Source organism: Theropithecus gelada, chromosome 16 (genome assembly GCF_003255815.1).
Source record: "Theropithecus gelada isolate Dixy chromosome 16, Tgel_1.0, whole genome shotgun sequence".
Lineage (NCBI taxonomy): Eukaryota > Metazoa > Chordata > Mammalia > Primates > Cercopithecidae > Theropithecus > Theropithecus gelada.
Window position 1 is genome coordinate 58,029,490 of NC_037684.1, and position 15,983 is coordinate 58,045,472.

Below are 15,983 nucleotides of genomic sequence, written 5' to 3' on the forward strand. Positions count from 1 at the left end.
CTCGGGAGGCTGAGGCAGGAGAATGGCGTGAACCCGGGAGGCGGAGCTTGCAGTGAGCCGAGATCCGGCCACTGTACTCTAGCCTGGGCGACAGAGCAAGACTTCGTCTCAGAAAAAAAAAAAACAAAAAGGCAAGGGATTGTGAGAGCCACGCCCTGCTGCCTGTAGGGACCTCAGCCAAGGAGGCCCTGCCAGGCTCTGCTGCCAGGACACCTCATCCATAGCCCCTGTACAGTTTGGGACACCCAGGCACACGCAGGCACATGGAAGGCAAGGACGCAGAAACCAGTCAAAGCAGCCTCAAATTTAGAAGCGGATTACTGAACTGCAGAGCTTTAAAAAGTCCGTACTCACTGTCAATGAGGTGAAGGTCATACACATCCCACCAAAGCCATTCAGAGCCAGGGCGATGAAGATGAGCACGGAGAGAGCTATAGGGAAACGGAAAGCTCGTGAGTGGAAACCCCAGCCGAGCTCGGGAAGCCGAGACCGGCCCAGAGTCCTGGGCAGTGCAGGCTCCCAGTAAATCCAGTAAATGCAGGCCGGGGTTAGTACCTGACATCTGGGGAGTGGAAGTGACCCTTTCTCACCCCCTCCTCTAGCCTACTTCTTTTTCTTTTTTCTTTTTTAATTGAGATGGAGTTTTGCTCTTGTCACCCAGGGTGGAGTGTAGTGGCACCATCTTGGCTCACTGCAACCTCTGACTCCCGGGTTCAAGTGATTCTCCTCCCTCAGCCTCCCAAGTAGCTGGGATTACAGGCATGCGCCACCACGCCTGGCTAATTTTTGTATGTCACGCCATGTTGGCCAGGCTGGTCTCGAACTCCTGGCCTCAGGTGATCTCCCCGTCTTAGCCTCCCAAAGTGCTAAGATTACAGGCGTGAGCCAGCATGCCCGGCCTCCTCTTGCCTATTTCACAGAGCTTGGGCTCTTGCAAAAGGTGCACACCTATCTTCTTTTCTCCAATTAATAGTAGCAGTGTCCAGGCAGTGACTCACGCCTAGAAATCCAACACTTTGGGAGGCTGAAGCAGGAGAATTGCTTGAGCCCAGGGGTTCTAGAACAGCCGGGAGGCCGGGCACAGTGGCTCATGCCTGTAATCCCAGCACTTTGGGAGGCCAAGGCAGGGGCATCACCTGAGGTCAGGAGTTCGAGACCAGCCTGACCAACAAGGAGAAACCCCATCTCTACTAAAAATACAAAATTAGCCGGGCGTGGTGGCGCATGCCTGTAATCCCAGCTACTCCAGAGGCTGAGGCAGGAGAATGGCTTGAACCTGGGAGGCGGAGGTTGCTGTGAGCCGAGATGGCGCCATTGCACTCCAGCCTGGGAAACAAGAGCAAAACTCGCTTCAAAAAAAAAAAAAGTACAGCCCCGGCAACAAAGTGAGACCTCGCCTCTAAAAAAAAAAAAATTAAAAATTAGCCAGGTGTGGGTGTGCGTGCCTGCAGTCCCAGCTACTCTGGAGGCTGAAGTGGGACGATCACTTGAGCCTGGGAGGTCCAGGGTGCAGTAAGCTGTGACTGCACCACTGCACTCCAGCCTGGGTGACAGAGAGAGACCCTGTCTCTAAAACAAAACAAAACAACAACAACAACAACAAAAACAAACATTAGCAGCAAGCAGGAGGCCTAAAGAAGCTACTTCACCAAAATCAAAAGTATAGGTTCCTGAAAATCAGTAGATGAGCCTGACTAAGATTTTGGTGAAACTCAAGTCCTTTTTCGGTGTTTGTGCTACAAGTCCTTAAAACAATGGCTCCACCGGAACAGGGCTGTGGATCAGGTGGCTTCTAAGCCATCCTTCATGCTTTGGCCCGTGCTGCCTGGAGGGGACTCGGCTCGTGACTTCTGCACACACCGAGGACCGGGCCCCTGCAGCCGGCCTGCTTCTTAGAACTTGCCTCTCGGGTTGGCATCAGTGAGGGACTGGCTTGGTTTGGTGATGAGGTGGAAGTTGCTCATACCCTGGACTCCTGTCCACGGTGGCTGCTCTCTGATCCCCCCATCCGTTTGAGATAAGTAACTGAGTAGAGGCCTAACAGGTGTCCCCTCTAACTTGAGCAGCGAACAGCAGGCCCAGGACAGTGTCCAAGAGCAGGTGGGCCTGGGAGCAGCTCAGGGCACTCTCTCCCCTGTCCCTGACGAAAGATGGAGGAAGGGCACACTCACTGTTTGGGTTACTGGCTCCATATGCAATCAGCAAGCAGGAAACCGCAAAGCAGGCGCTAAAACCAAGCAGAAACGCAATGTTATTGACCATTATGACTTTATTCCGTGTTATTGGTTTTTTTTGTTGTTGTTTTTGGTTTTTCTTGAGACGGAGCCGCTCGCTCTGTCTCCCAGGCTGTAGTGCAGTGGCGCGATCTCGGCTCACTGCAAGCTCCGCCTCCCAGGTTCACGCCATTCTCCCGCCTCAGCCTCCCGAGTATCTGGGACTACAGGTGCCCGCCACCACACCTGGTTAACTTTTGTATTTTTAGTAGAGACGGGGTTTCACCCTGTTAGCCAGGATGGTCTCGATCTCCTGACCTCGTGATCCGCCCGCCTCGGCCTCCCAAAGTGCTGAGATTACAGGTGTGAGCCACTGCGCTTGGCCTTTTTCTGGGTTTTCTTGAGACGGAGCCTCGCTCTGTCGCCCAGGCTGGAGTGCAATGGTGCGATCTTCGCTCACTGCAAGCTCTGCCTCCCAGGTTCAAGCATTTCTCCTGCCTTAGTCTCCCGAGTAGCTGGGATATTACAGGTGCGTGCCACCACGCCTGGCTAATTTTTGTATTTTTAGTGGAGACGGAGTTTTGCCATGTTGGCCAGGCTGGTCTCAAACTCCTGGCCTCAGGTGATCCGCCCACCTCTGCCTCCCAAAATGCTGGGATTAGGGATTATAGGCATGAGCCACCATGGCCAGCCCATTTTCATTTTTGTATATGTATTATAAAGCACATTAAGAATGCCATAGGGGGCTGGGAGCCACTGCACTCCAGCTGCAGTTGCTTGAGCAACAAGAGCAAAACTCCATCTCAAAAGAAAAAAAAAAGAATGGCACAGGGGCCGGGCACAATGGTTCACGCCTATAATCCCAGCGCTTTGGGAGGCCGAGACGGGTGGATCACCTGAGGCCAGGAGTTCGAAACCAGCCTGGCCAACATGGTAAAACCCTGTCTCTACTAAAAATACAAAAATTAGCTAGGTATGGTGGCAGGCACCTGTAATCCCAGCTACTCGAGAGGGTGAGACAGGAGAATTGCTTGAACTGGGGAGGCAGAGGTTGCGGTGAGCCAAGATCATGCCGCTACACTCCAGCCTGGGTGATAGAGCAAGACTCTGTCTTGAAAAAAAAAAAAAAAAGGCACAGATATACATCATTTAGAATTCGAAGTGCTTATTATATTGGGGGTACGTGTTGAAAATCTTTTTTCTGGTGGAGGTATAAGGTCAAACAGGCTGTGGAAACCAGTGTTTTGTTTTTTTTTTTCTCATCAGATGAATACTGTGCCAGCCTTGTAAGAAGGTTTGAGGGAAGCATGTCTCACACATGAGAGTGAAACCCCAATTATTACGCTTATGAACTACAAAGGGATCAGAAACCCATGTTCTTAGTGACAAGCAACTCCAGATCCCCCGGGCGGCCTGGAGCCTGGTGCTTTTCTTATTGAGTACTGGAGCGTGGCGAGGACCACAGTACCTGCTGATTCGGTGGCGGATGGGGAAGGAACTCCATTCTGGATGGGCCTTCAGGGAGCTCCACAGTACACTTGATAGCAGGTATGACCAGGATACCCTTCCATGGGGAACTCAGCCCAGGGGGTCCACCTGCCCACTCCCTGCCCCCCAAGGGACCCACACTGACCTGCCCAGCAGCCTGAGCTTCCTCGGGCCATACTTGTCCATGACGATACCCAGGGGCAGGGTGATGGCACTGAGCAGAAAGGAGCCCACGGTGAAGGCCAAATTTAGCATCTCGTCCTGGGCCTGGCAGCTGAGCCAGCCGTTCATCCAGCTCACCTCCTCATGCCCCGGCTCTGCTGTGCTGCCCACTGTGCCATTGGTGACATTCTCTGTGTGAAGAGGGAAGGAAACCCTGACCTCGGGGTCAAGACAGGGATTCCCAAAGATCAGAGGGGCAGGTGCCCATTCGGAGTGCCCCACTGGGAATGCCAGGGCTGGCTGGGGGCCTCTCGAGGGCTCAGGCTACCCCACAGCGGGCTTGGATGGCCATTTGGCTCAAGTCCCCTGGAGTGAAAACAGGTTCTTAACTTTTGAGGGGTAACTTTTGTGGACCCTTTTAAGAATCCAATAAAGACCTCCCCAGAAAATGCACACCAAAGTTTATCCACAGTTTCAGGAGCTTCACGTGTCCCTTGAAGAGCAACGAAGCCCAGGCTGAGAGTCCCATCCGCCACCCCAGAACAGCAGACCTCAGGGTCCCGCCCTGGCTGTGCGGCCCCAGGCTGGTGAGAACCGGCTCACGGCAGCTGTGTCCACGGGGACAGACTGAAGCCAGCATGGAGGCAGACCCCAGACCACTTGGGAAGGAGAAGCACCGGCCTCACCCCAATAGCCTAGTTCTCGTCTGTCAGTGTGCGGAGACCAGGGCACCTCCTTCGATGGGAAGTCCAGCTGCCTTCTCAAACATGGGACGGATGCCACTTTCTCACTTTCTCCCCTTGATATTTTCTTTGGCTTTCTTTTTTTGTCTTTTCTTTTTATTTTGAGACGGAGTCTCACTCTGTTGCCCAGGCTGGAGTGTAGTAGCATGACCTTGGCTCACTGCAACCTCCGCCTCCTGGGTTCAAGCAATTCTCTTGCCTCAGCCTCCCGAGTAGCTGGGACTACAGGCGCCCGACACCACGCCCAGCTAATTTTTTTGTATTTTTAGTAGAGATGGGGTTTCACAGTGTTAGCCAGGATGGTCTCGATCTCCTGACCTCGTGATCTGCCTGCCTCGGCCTCCCAAAGTGCTGGGATTACAGGCATGAACCATCGTGCCCAGACTCTTTTTTTTTTGAGACAGAGTCTCACTCTGTTGCCCAGGCTGGAGTATAGTAGCATGATCTCGGCTCACTGCAACCTCCGCCTCCTGGGTTCAAGCAATTCTCCTGCCTCAGCCTCCCGAGTAGCTGAGATTACAGGCACATGCCACCACACCTGGCTAATTTTTGTATTTTTAGTAGAGATGGGGTTTCACCATGTTGCCCAGGCTGGTCTCAAACTCCTGACCTCAGGTGATCCCCCCACCTCTGCCTCCCAAAGTGCTGGGATTACAGGTGTGAGCTGCCGTGCCCGGCCGAGATGCACCTTTCTTATTTTCCTTGCCGGGGTCATTGTGATGCCATCCCATGACCTCACTGGGTGCTGCGTCTGGTGTGTCTGCCACACCCAGCCCTTAATGGCCCCCTCCAAAGTCCACCCAGCACCAAAACAACACAAAAAGGCAGAGAAAAGTGCTGTGGCAGCTGAAGACGGGAGGGTGGAGGACGGGCTGGGAACGTGGCTGAGGAGCTCTCCTGGCCGGGACTGCTAGTTAAGAGATGCTGACTAATCCTGCAGAAAACAGGAGCCGACTTTGATTAGACGCGAGGTCACACTGGGAGAGTCAAGGAAACGCTTTTCTTCCGATAACTGCCTGCCTTCCAGTTGCAGCCCTCTGGCGCCAGGGCTGTAGAGCTGAGGTTTGCAAAGGCTTGCTCAGGCCTCTCGGGGCTCCTCCAAGGTCACTGGAAAGGATGCACAGGGGTGGAATCATGCCTCATGCCAACGTGTGACCAGGGAGGCTCGCCGGGGCCGTGTGGATGAAGAGCGTGGAACTGGAATCTGGCTTCGAGCTTCCTGTTTTGGTTCCTCCACTTTCTACCTGCATCAGCTTGCTCTAGCTCAGTTTCCTTGTCTATAAAATGGACATCCTAGAGTAATAAGATCCACCTCCTAGAGTTTGGGGGAAGATCAATGAGAAAATCCAGAAAACTTTCTGGAGCTCACCCAGGCATAGAAAGCGCTCAATAGCGAATCGCTGCCAGTTGCTGCTGTTCTCGTGGCTATGATGATCATGGCTGCCACCGGAGGCTCCGGATGGGAATCAGGGCACGACCAGCTGGCACACAGCCGGACGCAGTGGCTGCACACGGGGAGCACAGTCCCGAAAGCGTGTGTGGAAGCGCAAAGACACGTCTAATCCCCCACTGGGCTGTGAGCCCTGAGAGGCAGGGTCTGCATTGTGGTCACTTCTGTGTCCCCAGTATCTCACCCAGGTCTTGGCCTACAATAGCTGTTTACGGAATGAATAGAAACAACAGGGCCAGGTGTGGGGGCTCACGCCTGTAATCCCAACACTTTGGGAGGCAGAGGCGGGTGGATCACCTGAGGTCAGGACTTCAACACCAGCTTGGCCAACATGGTGAAGCCCCGTCTCTACTAAAAATACAAAAATTAGCCGGGCGTGGTGGTGCTCACCTGTCATCCCAGCTACTCAGGAGGCTGAGGCAAGAGAATCATTGAACCTGGGGGACAGAGGTTGCAGTGAGCCAAGATCACACCATTGCACTCCAGCCTGGGCAAAAGAGTGAGACTCTGTCTCAAAACAACAACAACAACAACAACAAACAAACAAAAAAACAGAATCAGGCCAGGCGCAGTGGCTCAGTCTGTAACCCCAGCCCTTTGGGAGGCCAAGATGTGTGGCTCACCTGAGGTCAGGAGTTTGAGACCAGCCTGGCCAACACGGTGAAACCCCGTCTCTACTAAAAATACAAAAATTAGCCGGGCGTGGTGGCGGGCGCCTGTAATCTCAGGTACTCGGGAGGCTGAGGCAGGAGAATCGCTTGAACCCAGGAGGCGGAGGTTGCGGTGAGCCGAGATCGTGCCACTGCACTCCAGCCTGGGCCACAGAGTGAGACTCTGTCTCCAAACAAACAAACAACAACCAAAAAGTCTTAAATTGATTAGAGATCTGGTCACCCCTTTAACTACATGGGGGAGAGGCAAGGTCAGGGGAGAGGCAACGGTATCTGTCCTTCCCATCTTTTACCCTGCAGCCACGACACACAGGGGCAAGGACCTTGCACTCTAGACCACCAGCCTTCTCCCCTTAAACAAATCCCTGCCGCTGGGGCCACCAGGCCCTCTACCCGGCCGCTTGCCTCCAGGCAGTCCTGTCCAGCAACAGATGCGCCTGGGGCGGGGCAGGTGAGCAGCTTCCCCTTCTGCTGGGGGAGCGTCTCCCTGCTGCTGGAGGGAACGAAGCCCTTGGTGAGCCCAGAAGCTCTGTTGACAGTAAACAGCAGCACCACCGTCACCGTCACCGCTCCAGCAGATGCCCAAACACAGACACACCCAGGCTGTTCCCCTCCCTCTGCTCCCACCTGGGCCACTGTGGGCCAGGAGAGAGACAAACAGATTAAGCGCCCAGGAAGTGCCAAGGCGTGGGGCGGTCCTCTGCTCCCAGCCTAGAGCTTGACCCTGGGCCAGCCTGCTCTGCTCATTCCCGGCCAGCCTGCTCTGCTCCTCACCTGCACCTGTTTATGAAACAGACGCCTCCTCAGGGGCGGCCAGAAGTGGCCCAGCCCAGGCCGGACAGAGAAGACAGGCAAGAGTTGGTGTGGCCAGTGAGTGCCCAGAACAGGAATAGGGCTGCTTAGGAGGAGACCCAGGGCCAGGGCGGAGGAACCCTGTTCAGCCCCGCTCACAGAAGACGCACAAGATCTTCACAGAGGAATCAGGGAGAAAAGAGGGTGCTGTGGCTCTCTCAGGCTCCCCCAAGTCAAATAGGAGTCTCCCCATACCCCAGGAGACAAAGGGAGGGGGCCTCCAAGATGATGCTTGAGGGGGCCAAGGAGTACCTGGCTTGAGGTTCCCTCTAAATTCCTGAGCTTCCCCCTTCCCTGACTGGCTGCTTTCTGAGCCCCCCGCTCCAGGGTGCGGGCCCCTGGACAGCCCACCGATGGCCCCTGCCCAGGATCTCCCGGCTCTTAAATCCTTAGTCTATCCGGCAACAGGAAGCAGCATCTCAGTCCTCAGTCTGGCAGGGGAGATATAGGTGAGAGGTCAGTTCAGACACAGAGCAAACAACAGACAGGAGGGCACGGACAGGCAGAGGCCGTCCTGGGCTGACCAGAGCCTGGCCCCCGAGCAGTGGGCCCAGCAGCGGCTGCCATGTGCACAGTGCCAGTGTGTGCCAGCTGCCACGCTCAGTGGGTGTGCCCACACCCACCCCATATTCCCCACGAGGATACTGTGACAGTGTCCCTGAGGGATGCTCAGAGCGGGGAAGTCACTTGCCGAAGGTCTCATGACTCCAGGCTGTCAGACCCCGAAGCTCCCGCTCTTACCCTTCGAGCTATGCCGAGGCTGGTCTGCCTGGGTTAGAGGCTCATATCCCAGGGAGGAAATGCTGAGAGAACAGAGCCAGGAAAAGGCTGCCCCTGGTGTCGGCAACACTAGGAGGCCCTGAGTATCGCTTGGTGAGAACGGAACTAAGACTCTCCCACGAGGTCCCTGAGAGCCAGCCTAAGCTGGATGGATCTTCACGGACACCAGAAGCCAGGGGTGGCCAGCGGATGTCTGTGAGGGAAATGAGGTCACGAACCATGGAGGGAGGCTGGGGCGGCGGGAAGAGCCAAGGCCGCCAGCTCTTCTCTGAGACGCATCCTGAGGCTGCCGGCTCCAGCCTTTAAACCTTCTTACCCATTGCTATGGAATTTTTAAAATTCCAAATAAACTGGGGGAAAAGTTTAAAAGTCACATTTACAGCAATAAACGTGAAAGGTTGGATTTAAGAAAGCTATCCAGTGGCTGCGGTGGCTCACGCCTGTAATCCCAGCACTTTGGGAGGCCGAGGCGGGCGGATCACCTGAGGTCAGGAGTTCGAGACCAGCCTGGCCAACATGGTGAAACCCCGTCTCTACTAAAAATACAAAAATTATCCAGGCGTGGTGGTGGGTGCCTGTAATCCCAGCTATTTGGGAGGCTGAGGCAGGAGAATCACTTGAACCTGGGAGATGGAGGTTTTGATGAGCTGAGATCACGCCATTGCCCTCCAGCCTGGGTGACAGAGTGAGACTCTATCTCAAAAAAAAATAATAAAATGAAATACAAATACAAAAAACTAGCCGGGCATGGTGGCAGGCACCTGTAATCCCAGCTACTTGGGAGGCTGAGGCAGGAGAATTGCTTTAATTCTGCCGAGAGGCAGAGGTTGCAGTGAGCTGAGACTGCGCCACTGCACTCCAGCCTGGCGACAAGAGTAAAACTCCATCCCCCACTCCCCGTCCCCCAAGAAAAAAGAGGTCCTCGAGGCGGCAGAGAAGTCTCCTGTCCACATCTGCAGCTTCACTCAGCCCATGGGGACCAAGCCTGGACCTGCTTCCCCAAGGTGGGCGGCAGCCCCTCTGCCCTCGCAGCAACCTGTATGCCAGGGTGAGCTCACAGCGACCTCGGTGCCAGGGTGAGAGGCTCTCTCCCACCACCACAGGCGGAGCAACTGCAGCAGTCAGGGGCATACAACTGGGGTCAGCCTTCGTGCCCATGGTCAGACCGTGAGTGACTTCCTCGGGCAGAGGCCGTGACGATTCTGGTTTCTATGCCATCCAAACATACCCAGCATGGGGCAAGCCCTCAACGATTCACACGAGGCTCTAACAGGGGAACTGGATCGTCGCCCTCCTCTACCTCCCTGACTTCCTCCTGCCTTGGGAATAAAATTCACTTTCCCCAAATGGACTCCCAGGCCCTGCAGGCCCGGCCCCTTCCCACTTCTCTCCTCTCCTCCAGAGTGTACCCTCCTCTCCTGACTCACCCCTCTTCAACCTCCAGGCTTCAGCCTGAACCCCAGAGAGGCCCTCCCACCCACTAGGAGCCAGATCTCCGCAGCTATTCTGGCTCTTTCTTGGCGGCCCGGCTACCACCTGGAATTACACAGGTTACACAGGTGTGCGCGTGATGACTTGTTCGCTCTGAGTCCCCAGCACCGCACCTTCGTCAATGTTTACTGAATGTTTAGGTTACAAGAAAGAGGGGATTAACTATGCACATGTAGGCCTGGAGCAGTGGCTCACGCCTATAATCCCAGCAATGTGGGAGCCCGAGGCGGGTGGATCGACTGAGCCCAGGAGTTTAAGACTAGCCTGGGCAACATGGTGAAACCCCCATCTCTACAAAACATTTAAAAATTAACTGGGTATGGTGGCTCACACCTGTAGTCCCAGCACTTTGGGAGGCTGAGGTCGGCAGGTCACTTGAGCCCAGGAGTTTTGAGACCAGCCTGAGCAACATGGTGAAACACTTACCTCTACAAAAAATTTGACCAGGCACGGTGGCTCACACCTGTAATCCCAGCGCTCTGGGAGGCCAAGGCGGGTGGATCACCTGAGGTCAGGAGTTCGAGAACAGCCTGACCAATATAGTAAAACCATATCTCTACGAAAAAATACAAAAATTAGCCAGGTGTGGTGGCAGTCACCTGTAGTCCCAGCTACTTGGGAGGCTGAGACAGGAGAATTGCTTAAAACTGTGAGGCAGAGGTTGGAGTGAGCCAAGATCGCGCCACTGCACTCCAGCCTGGCAACAGAGTGAGATTCTGTCTCAAAAAAATAATAACAAATAAATAAATAAATAACCAGGGCTGGGCGTGGTGGTTCACACCTGTCATCCCAGCACTTTGGGAGGCCGAGGTGAGTGGATCACCTGAGGTCAGGAGTCCGAGACCAGCCTGGTCAACATGGTGAAACCCCATCTCCACTAAAAATACAAAAATTAGCTGGGCATGGTGGCGGGCGCCTGTAGTCCCAGAAACAAAAACAAAAATCTAACTGGGTATGATGGCTCACGCATGTAGGCCCAGCACTTTGGAAGGCTGATAACAGAGAAAATGAAGAAAGAGCCCAGGCGTGGGCGGTCACACTGCCATCCCAGAGGCCAAGAGGACACAGCTAAATGGGAAGCCCCGTGCTTCTCGGACTGAACACCCAATTGGTCTCCTGCCCTCACCAGGGGGACGAGGGAGGCATCCAGCAGCCAACACCTGGAGGATATTGTGCAAAACCCGTCACCAACTTCCTGCACCCAGGTCCCCAAATCCAGCCTGCCACCCCTCCCAGCGGGCAAGGAAGAACAAGCTGAGGGGCAGCTGAGAAATGAGCCGTTTCCTTCCCTCTGCCACCTCCCCAGGTTGGAACCCAACACCACGTCTGTGGCCAGATTCTGGCTGGAGTCCTGAGAAAGAGTTCTAAGAATCTTTCAACAGGTTCAGGCAAATTTTCTTTAGAGAACAAACCAAAGCATCGTCCTAGAGCGACACGAAGCTGACAAATTTGCATCTCATCAGCCGGACACGGCTCAGCCTTTCACAAGTCTAATTCAACACATTCAAAAAATGGCCTCACTGCTTCTCTGCAATTCAGCCATGCACCAAGTTTGAAAATATCAGACCGAAGCCGAAACCTTCACCCTAACTTCACCAGGCACTCCCAGACAAGCAGCGTGTGGAGATTTCTGGCCTGAAAGAAAACTGGTTATGCGGACTCCAAGAATCAAGGAGCAGTGAGGCCAGAGAGATAAGCTGTGTGCAATCAGCAGGCTTCCCGCCCGGGACGCGGGCTCAGCAGGTTTGCCAGATAATCAGAAAAACCAAAATTAGAAGCAGGAGCAAAAGCACGGATAAGAAGTTGATGTTCAACCCACAATCCTGACCCTTCACCTTCACTTTGGTTTAGAGGAGCAACTTGTCAAGTCTGCCCAGGGCTTAAAACACCAACTCAGCACCACACTGGCACAGTCTCTGGGACTCCTCCCACTTAGACAGAGGAAGAAGCCAAGGTTGAGGCAGGAATGAAGGGACCAGACCCAACTCTGCCAAAACCATACTATCAATTAAATCCGTGGACAGTCTATGAAAAAAAAAAAAAAAAAAAAAAAAAACCTCCTAGAATCTGACCTTCCTGACACCATGGTGGGTGGAAAAAAAAAAAAAAAACACCTGCCCACAACAGTTCTCTGGTCTGGGTGAGACACTAAAAGCTTTCTCTGAGGCCAGGTGTGGTGGCTCAAGCCTGTAATCCCAGCACTTTGGGAGGCTGAGGCGGGTGGATCACGAGGTCAAGAGATCAAGGACCATCCTGGTGAACACGGTGAAACCCCGTCTCTACTAAAAATACAAAAAAAATTAGCCGGGTGAGGTGGCGGGCCCTTGTAGTCCCAGCTACTCAGGAGGCTGAGACAGGAGAATGGCGTGAACCTGGGAGGCAGAGCTTGCAGTGAGCCAAGATTGTGCCACTGCACTCCAGCCTGGACGACAGAGCGAGACTCCACTCAAAAAAAAAAAAAAAAAAAAAAAAGCTTTATCTGGGGATGATGACTTTTTTTTCTGCTTTTTTTTTTTTTTTTTTTTAAACCCTGTGTGCAGCCTGAAAGAGCCCACAAGAGAGGGAAGCAGGGAGGGTCAGGATCTCTAAGGGAGGAAAGGAAAGGAGAAGCAGCAGCAAACACTCCAACCTGTGCCTTTCCGGGACTGGCATTAATCTCCTAACATCGCTTGGGCAAAGCAGAAAGCTTGTTCAGGGAACAAGGTCTGACTCTTCCCAACTCCCAAGATTTCTTGCTGATGTGGGGAAAGGCCTGCCAAGAACCCTTAGGCTGTTAGGAAATATTTTTGAGTGGCTAAAGGCTAAAGGTTAGTTATTAATGATATACTTTCTGTCCTCTCCCCGCGGCCTCTGCATTCTCCTTTCTCCTGCTCTGAACCTCTCCAGCTAAGCCTCCCTCCCTAGAGACTGGGACACACAGGAATCTCCGGGGCAGATCAGAGAAGGGAAACAGGGAGGCTTCCACAAAGGATTACACCCAGCATGAGCTGGTCCAAAGCTTTCTCTTCCTGCAAAGAGCTCTAGAAAGAAAAGGCCTGCTGCTGGGGACTCAGGAAGTCAAACCTGGGCTACCTCCATCTATGGGCACTGGAGCACTGGCGAGAGAGATTATGTGAGCTCAGCTATTATCAGTTACCGTTAGGATCAAGGAGAAGACAGAGGGAAACATTGCCTGTTAAGGTTGCCTAGGAAGGAGGGTAGGAAGCTAGAGGCTGGGGGCTGCTGCGGCCCTCCTGTGGGGCTGAACCTACTGCCCTGTAGTAATCAGGATCCTCCAACAAGGTATGAAGGTGTGAAGGTGCGTGCGTGTTGGATGGTGCAGACGTCATGCAGAGAAGCATCCTCAGCCTGCCTTCAGCAATTCCAGTGGCGAGGCAAAGAGGAGAGGACACGCCTAGCATCACTTCCATAAACGTTCCCTTCTCCTCCTCCCCTTCATCCTCACGGGGTTGGAAAGCCACGGAGATGTCCTCAGAGCCCCTGTCGGGAAATGCCCTTTGGAGAATCACAAGGCAGCAAAAATAGACAAGAAATTGTGTCCAGCAAGCACTTAGGAGACTCCACAACGGCCTGAGGAACGTCTAGATTCTAGATGAACCCTCCCTGGGCTGGAGGCAAGGCCACTTCCTCTCCTGCTGCACCCCCGCCCCTAAATCAGGAGTTCCTCTTTCTCACAAGCAGAGAGCAACATGTTTACTACCAGCCAAGCTATGTTCCAGGAGCGGGGAGGAGAGGAGAGGAGAGGAGTCCAGCAATGTTCCTAGGGGGTGGAAGGAACACCCTGGACAGCAGGTGGGGCTCTGGGTGGATGGCAGGCCCAGGCTCTGTGGCCTTGCGCAAGACAGAAGATGGCTCTGAACCTCGATGTCTTCATCCACAAAACAGGGGCAATGACAAGTACCCGGCAGGGCTGGGTGAGGATCAGATGGGCCTTTGGATACCCGAGCGGCACTGGGCAAGGCAGTGCTGTGGCATGCGAGGTCTTCACCCCCATCCCGCCCCCTCCCAAAGCCCCGGCTCCAGGAGCCCCCCGCAGCCCCAGGCGCCTGTCTCACCTGGCTTGGTACACAGGTAAGAGTAAAAGCCCTCCGACTTGAGCATGATGAGCAGCGAGCCCCAGCCCAGGAGGACTGCCGAGAAGAGGAGGTTCTCCAGCACGGCCGTGCAGGCCATCCACCAGCGGCGGCGATGGGCAGTGGCCAGGGTGGGCGCCATGGTGCGGCGCGGCGCGGCTCCGGGCTCCGACTCCGGCTCTGCACCACCTGCGCACAGACCTCGGCGTCAGCGGCCGGCCCTGCCCAGCCCCTGCGGCCGCCCCCCAGCTGCCCTGGCCGCTGCCGCAGAGCTCCGGACTGTCACTCCTCCCCGGCCGCGGGGGCCGGTGCGCGCTGCAGAGGAGGCGAACCCCAGCTCTGCCCGGACCTGGGCCACCCCGACCCCGCGGCCGGCTCGTACCGCTGCCCTCCGCTACGACAGAGCCGCCCTGGCCAGGCAGGGAGACGTCTCCTGCAGCTCACTCCGAGGTAAACTGAGGCATGGAGGCAAGAAGAGGCTAACGCATGCTGAGGGCCGTGGAACTAGTCCTGGCCTGCAGCAGGACTGACATCGCCTGGGGCCAGCATGGAACGCAGCGTAAGGTGGGCAGGGGCAGATCCGGGGGCTGCCTCTCCCAGGAACCCTGACAGGTGCCCTCCCGCCCGCGCCCGAGACCCTTCCCCAGAGCTGGTTTCTTCAACCACAAGATCAGCGGCCAGAGCTACGGAACGGCCCGCCCCGGCGCGCTCATTGGCCGGACGGCGCAGGAACTGCCGCGCCATTGGCCGCCGTCTAGGTCGCTAGGCGCTGCGGCCACGCGAACCCGGCGTGGGAGACGAGAAGCCGGTTCAAACCGGCGGCGCGAGCCAGCCCGCGACCCCCATCCCGGGCGTTCCCCTGGCAACCCGCCCGTTTCCATGGCTTTGGAGCCCCGCGCCTCCATCCCCAGCCCGCATCTGTTCGTCATCTCTTTCCTGGAGGCCCCTCATCGCTCCGTCTCTCTCCTCTTATTCCCACGTTTTCTCCCTGCGCCTCTTCGGCGGGCGCTTCTGCCCCCGCGCCCTCGCCCCGGCCGCGACCCCCGGCTCCAGCTCACCCGGCTCCTCCGGCGTGTGTCGGGCCCGCCCGGCGCCTTTTCTGCCCTCTTTTATTCCAGCCCTTTTATTCCGACCCCAAGAAGAAAACACTGCCGCCCGCTGATTGGCTGAGCGGGGCTGGAAACAGGCGTCGGCCAATCAGCAGCCAGGCCCCCGCCCGCCCCGCCGCGAGCAGAAGCCGGTTCCGGCCGGACTCTGAGACAAACAAGAGAGATGGGGGGCGGGAGGGGCCGGGGCGCTGCGGGCTCTGCAGCCTTCAACTTGACCGAGTCACGGCGCGGCCGGGAATCCCCGGCGACATCGCCCCGCGACCTCTCCAACGCCCTGACCCTGTGAGGCTGGGGCTCCGGCTCCGCGTCCCGGACCCCCGCGGACTCCCCCGCGAAGCCGCCGGGCCACCAGCGCCCCCAGCTGGGCTCTCCCGCGGCCGCCCCGCCGTCCCCAGCTGCCCCCTCCGCGCGGGTCACCACGCCCAGATGCGCCGGCTCCGCGCTGTGGTTCCGCTCTCGAATCCCCACCCCGCTTTCTCCCCACGAAGCGCCGCCGTCCCCGCCGCCTCGGGCTTTGGGTCCTGGTTCCTCGCTCCCCCGCCCCGGTGGTTCCCGTCCCGGCGTGTTCGGGTCTGGGATCCCGGACCCAGTCCAGCCGTGGCGCCCCCTGCTGATGCACCGACCGGGTGCCGTCTGCCCGGTCCCTGGAAGTTGGCCCTTGGAAACCTGCAAGGGGATTTGGGGCGGGTCTTTCCCGTCCTAGGATGGGGTCTCCTGAGGTCCCCCCATCAGACTGACCTTTCTCCGCCCGTGTTCTCGCACTGCTCGGTCCCCCGGGGACCTTTCACCCTTGATGGTCATCTGGGAGCTCCCTGCCCGCGGTGAGCCCCACCCCCCACCTTCACCCCGTTCCACCCACGTCCACCGGCTCGTACAAGCCTGCGAGGGTTCGAGGGGGTCCGGGTCCCCGTCTGATAAGCCCGGGCTCCGAAAGCTCAGCTGCCCGTCTTC

General features: G+C 56.3%; 1 protein-coding gene and 1 non-coding gene across 4 annotated transcripts in view; both read right to left on the bottom strand.

Moving 5' to 3' along the window:
- SLC43A2 (solute carrier family 43 member 2) overlaps positions 1–15,066 on the bottom strand; it is a 57,912-nt gene extending 42,846 nt beyond the window's left edge. The window contains exons 1-5 of one of the 3 annotated variants that reach the window (XM_025363334.1): positions 14,273–14,540; positions 13,906–14,112; positions 3,847–4,054; positions 2,172–2,227; positions 355–431 (exon numbers count right to left, since the gene is read on the bottom strand). In XM_025363334.1, the coding sequence (XP_025219119.1) occupies positions 355–431; positions 2,172–2,227; positions 3,847–4,054; positions 13,906–14,065 (501 nt within the window). In that variant the 5' untranslated portion in view covers positions 14,066–14,112; positions 14,273–14,540. Of the gene's footprint in view, positions 1–354; positions 432–2,171; positions 2,228–3,846; positions 4,055–13,905; positions 14,113–14,272; positions 14,541–14,981 lie in introns of those variants that run through there. The other 2 variants (XM_025363335.1, XM_025363336.1) reach the window with 2 other exon arrangements.
- On the bottom strand, positions 3,474–3,577 carry LOC112610504. The gene has a single exon (XR_003116396.1). It is a non-coding gene; the product is annotated as a small nucleolar RNA U13 (small nucleolar RNA).
- Positions 15,067–15,983: the final 917 nt, after the last annotated feature.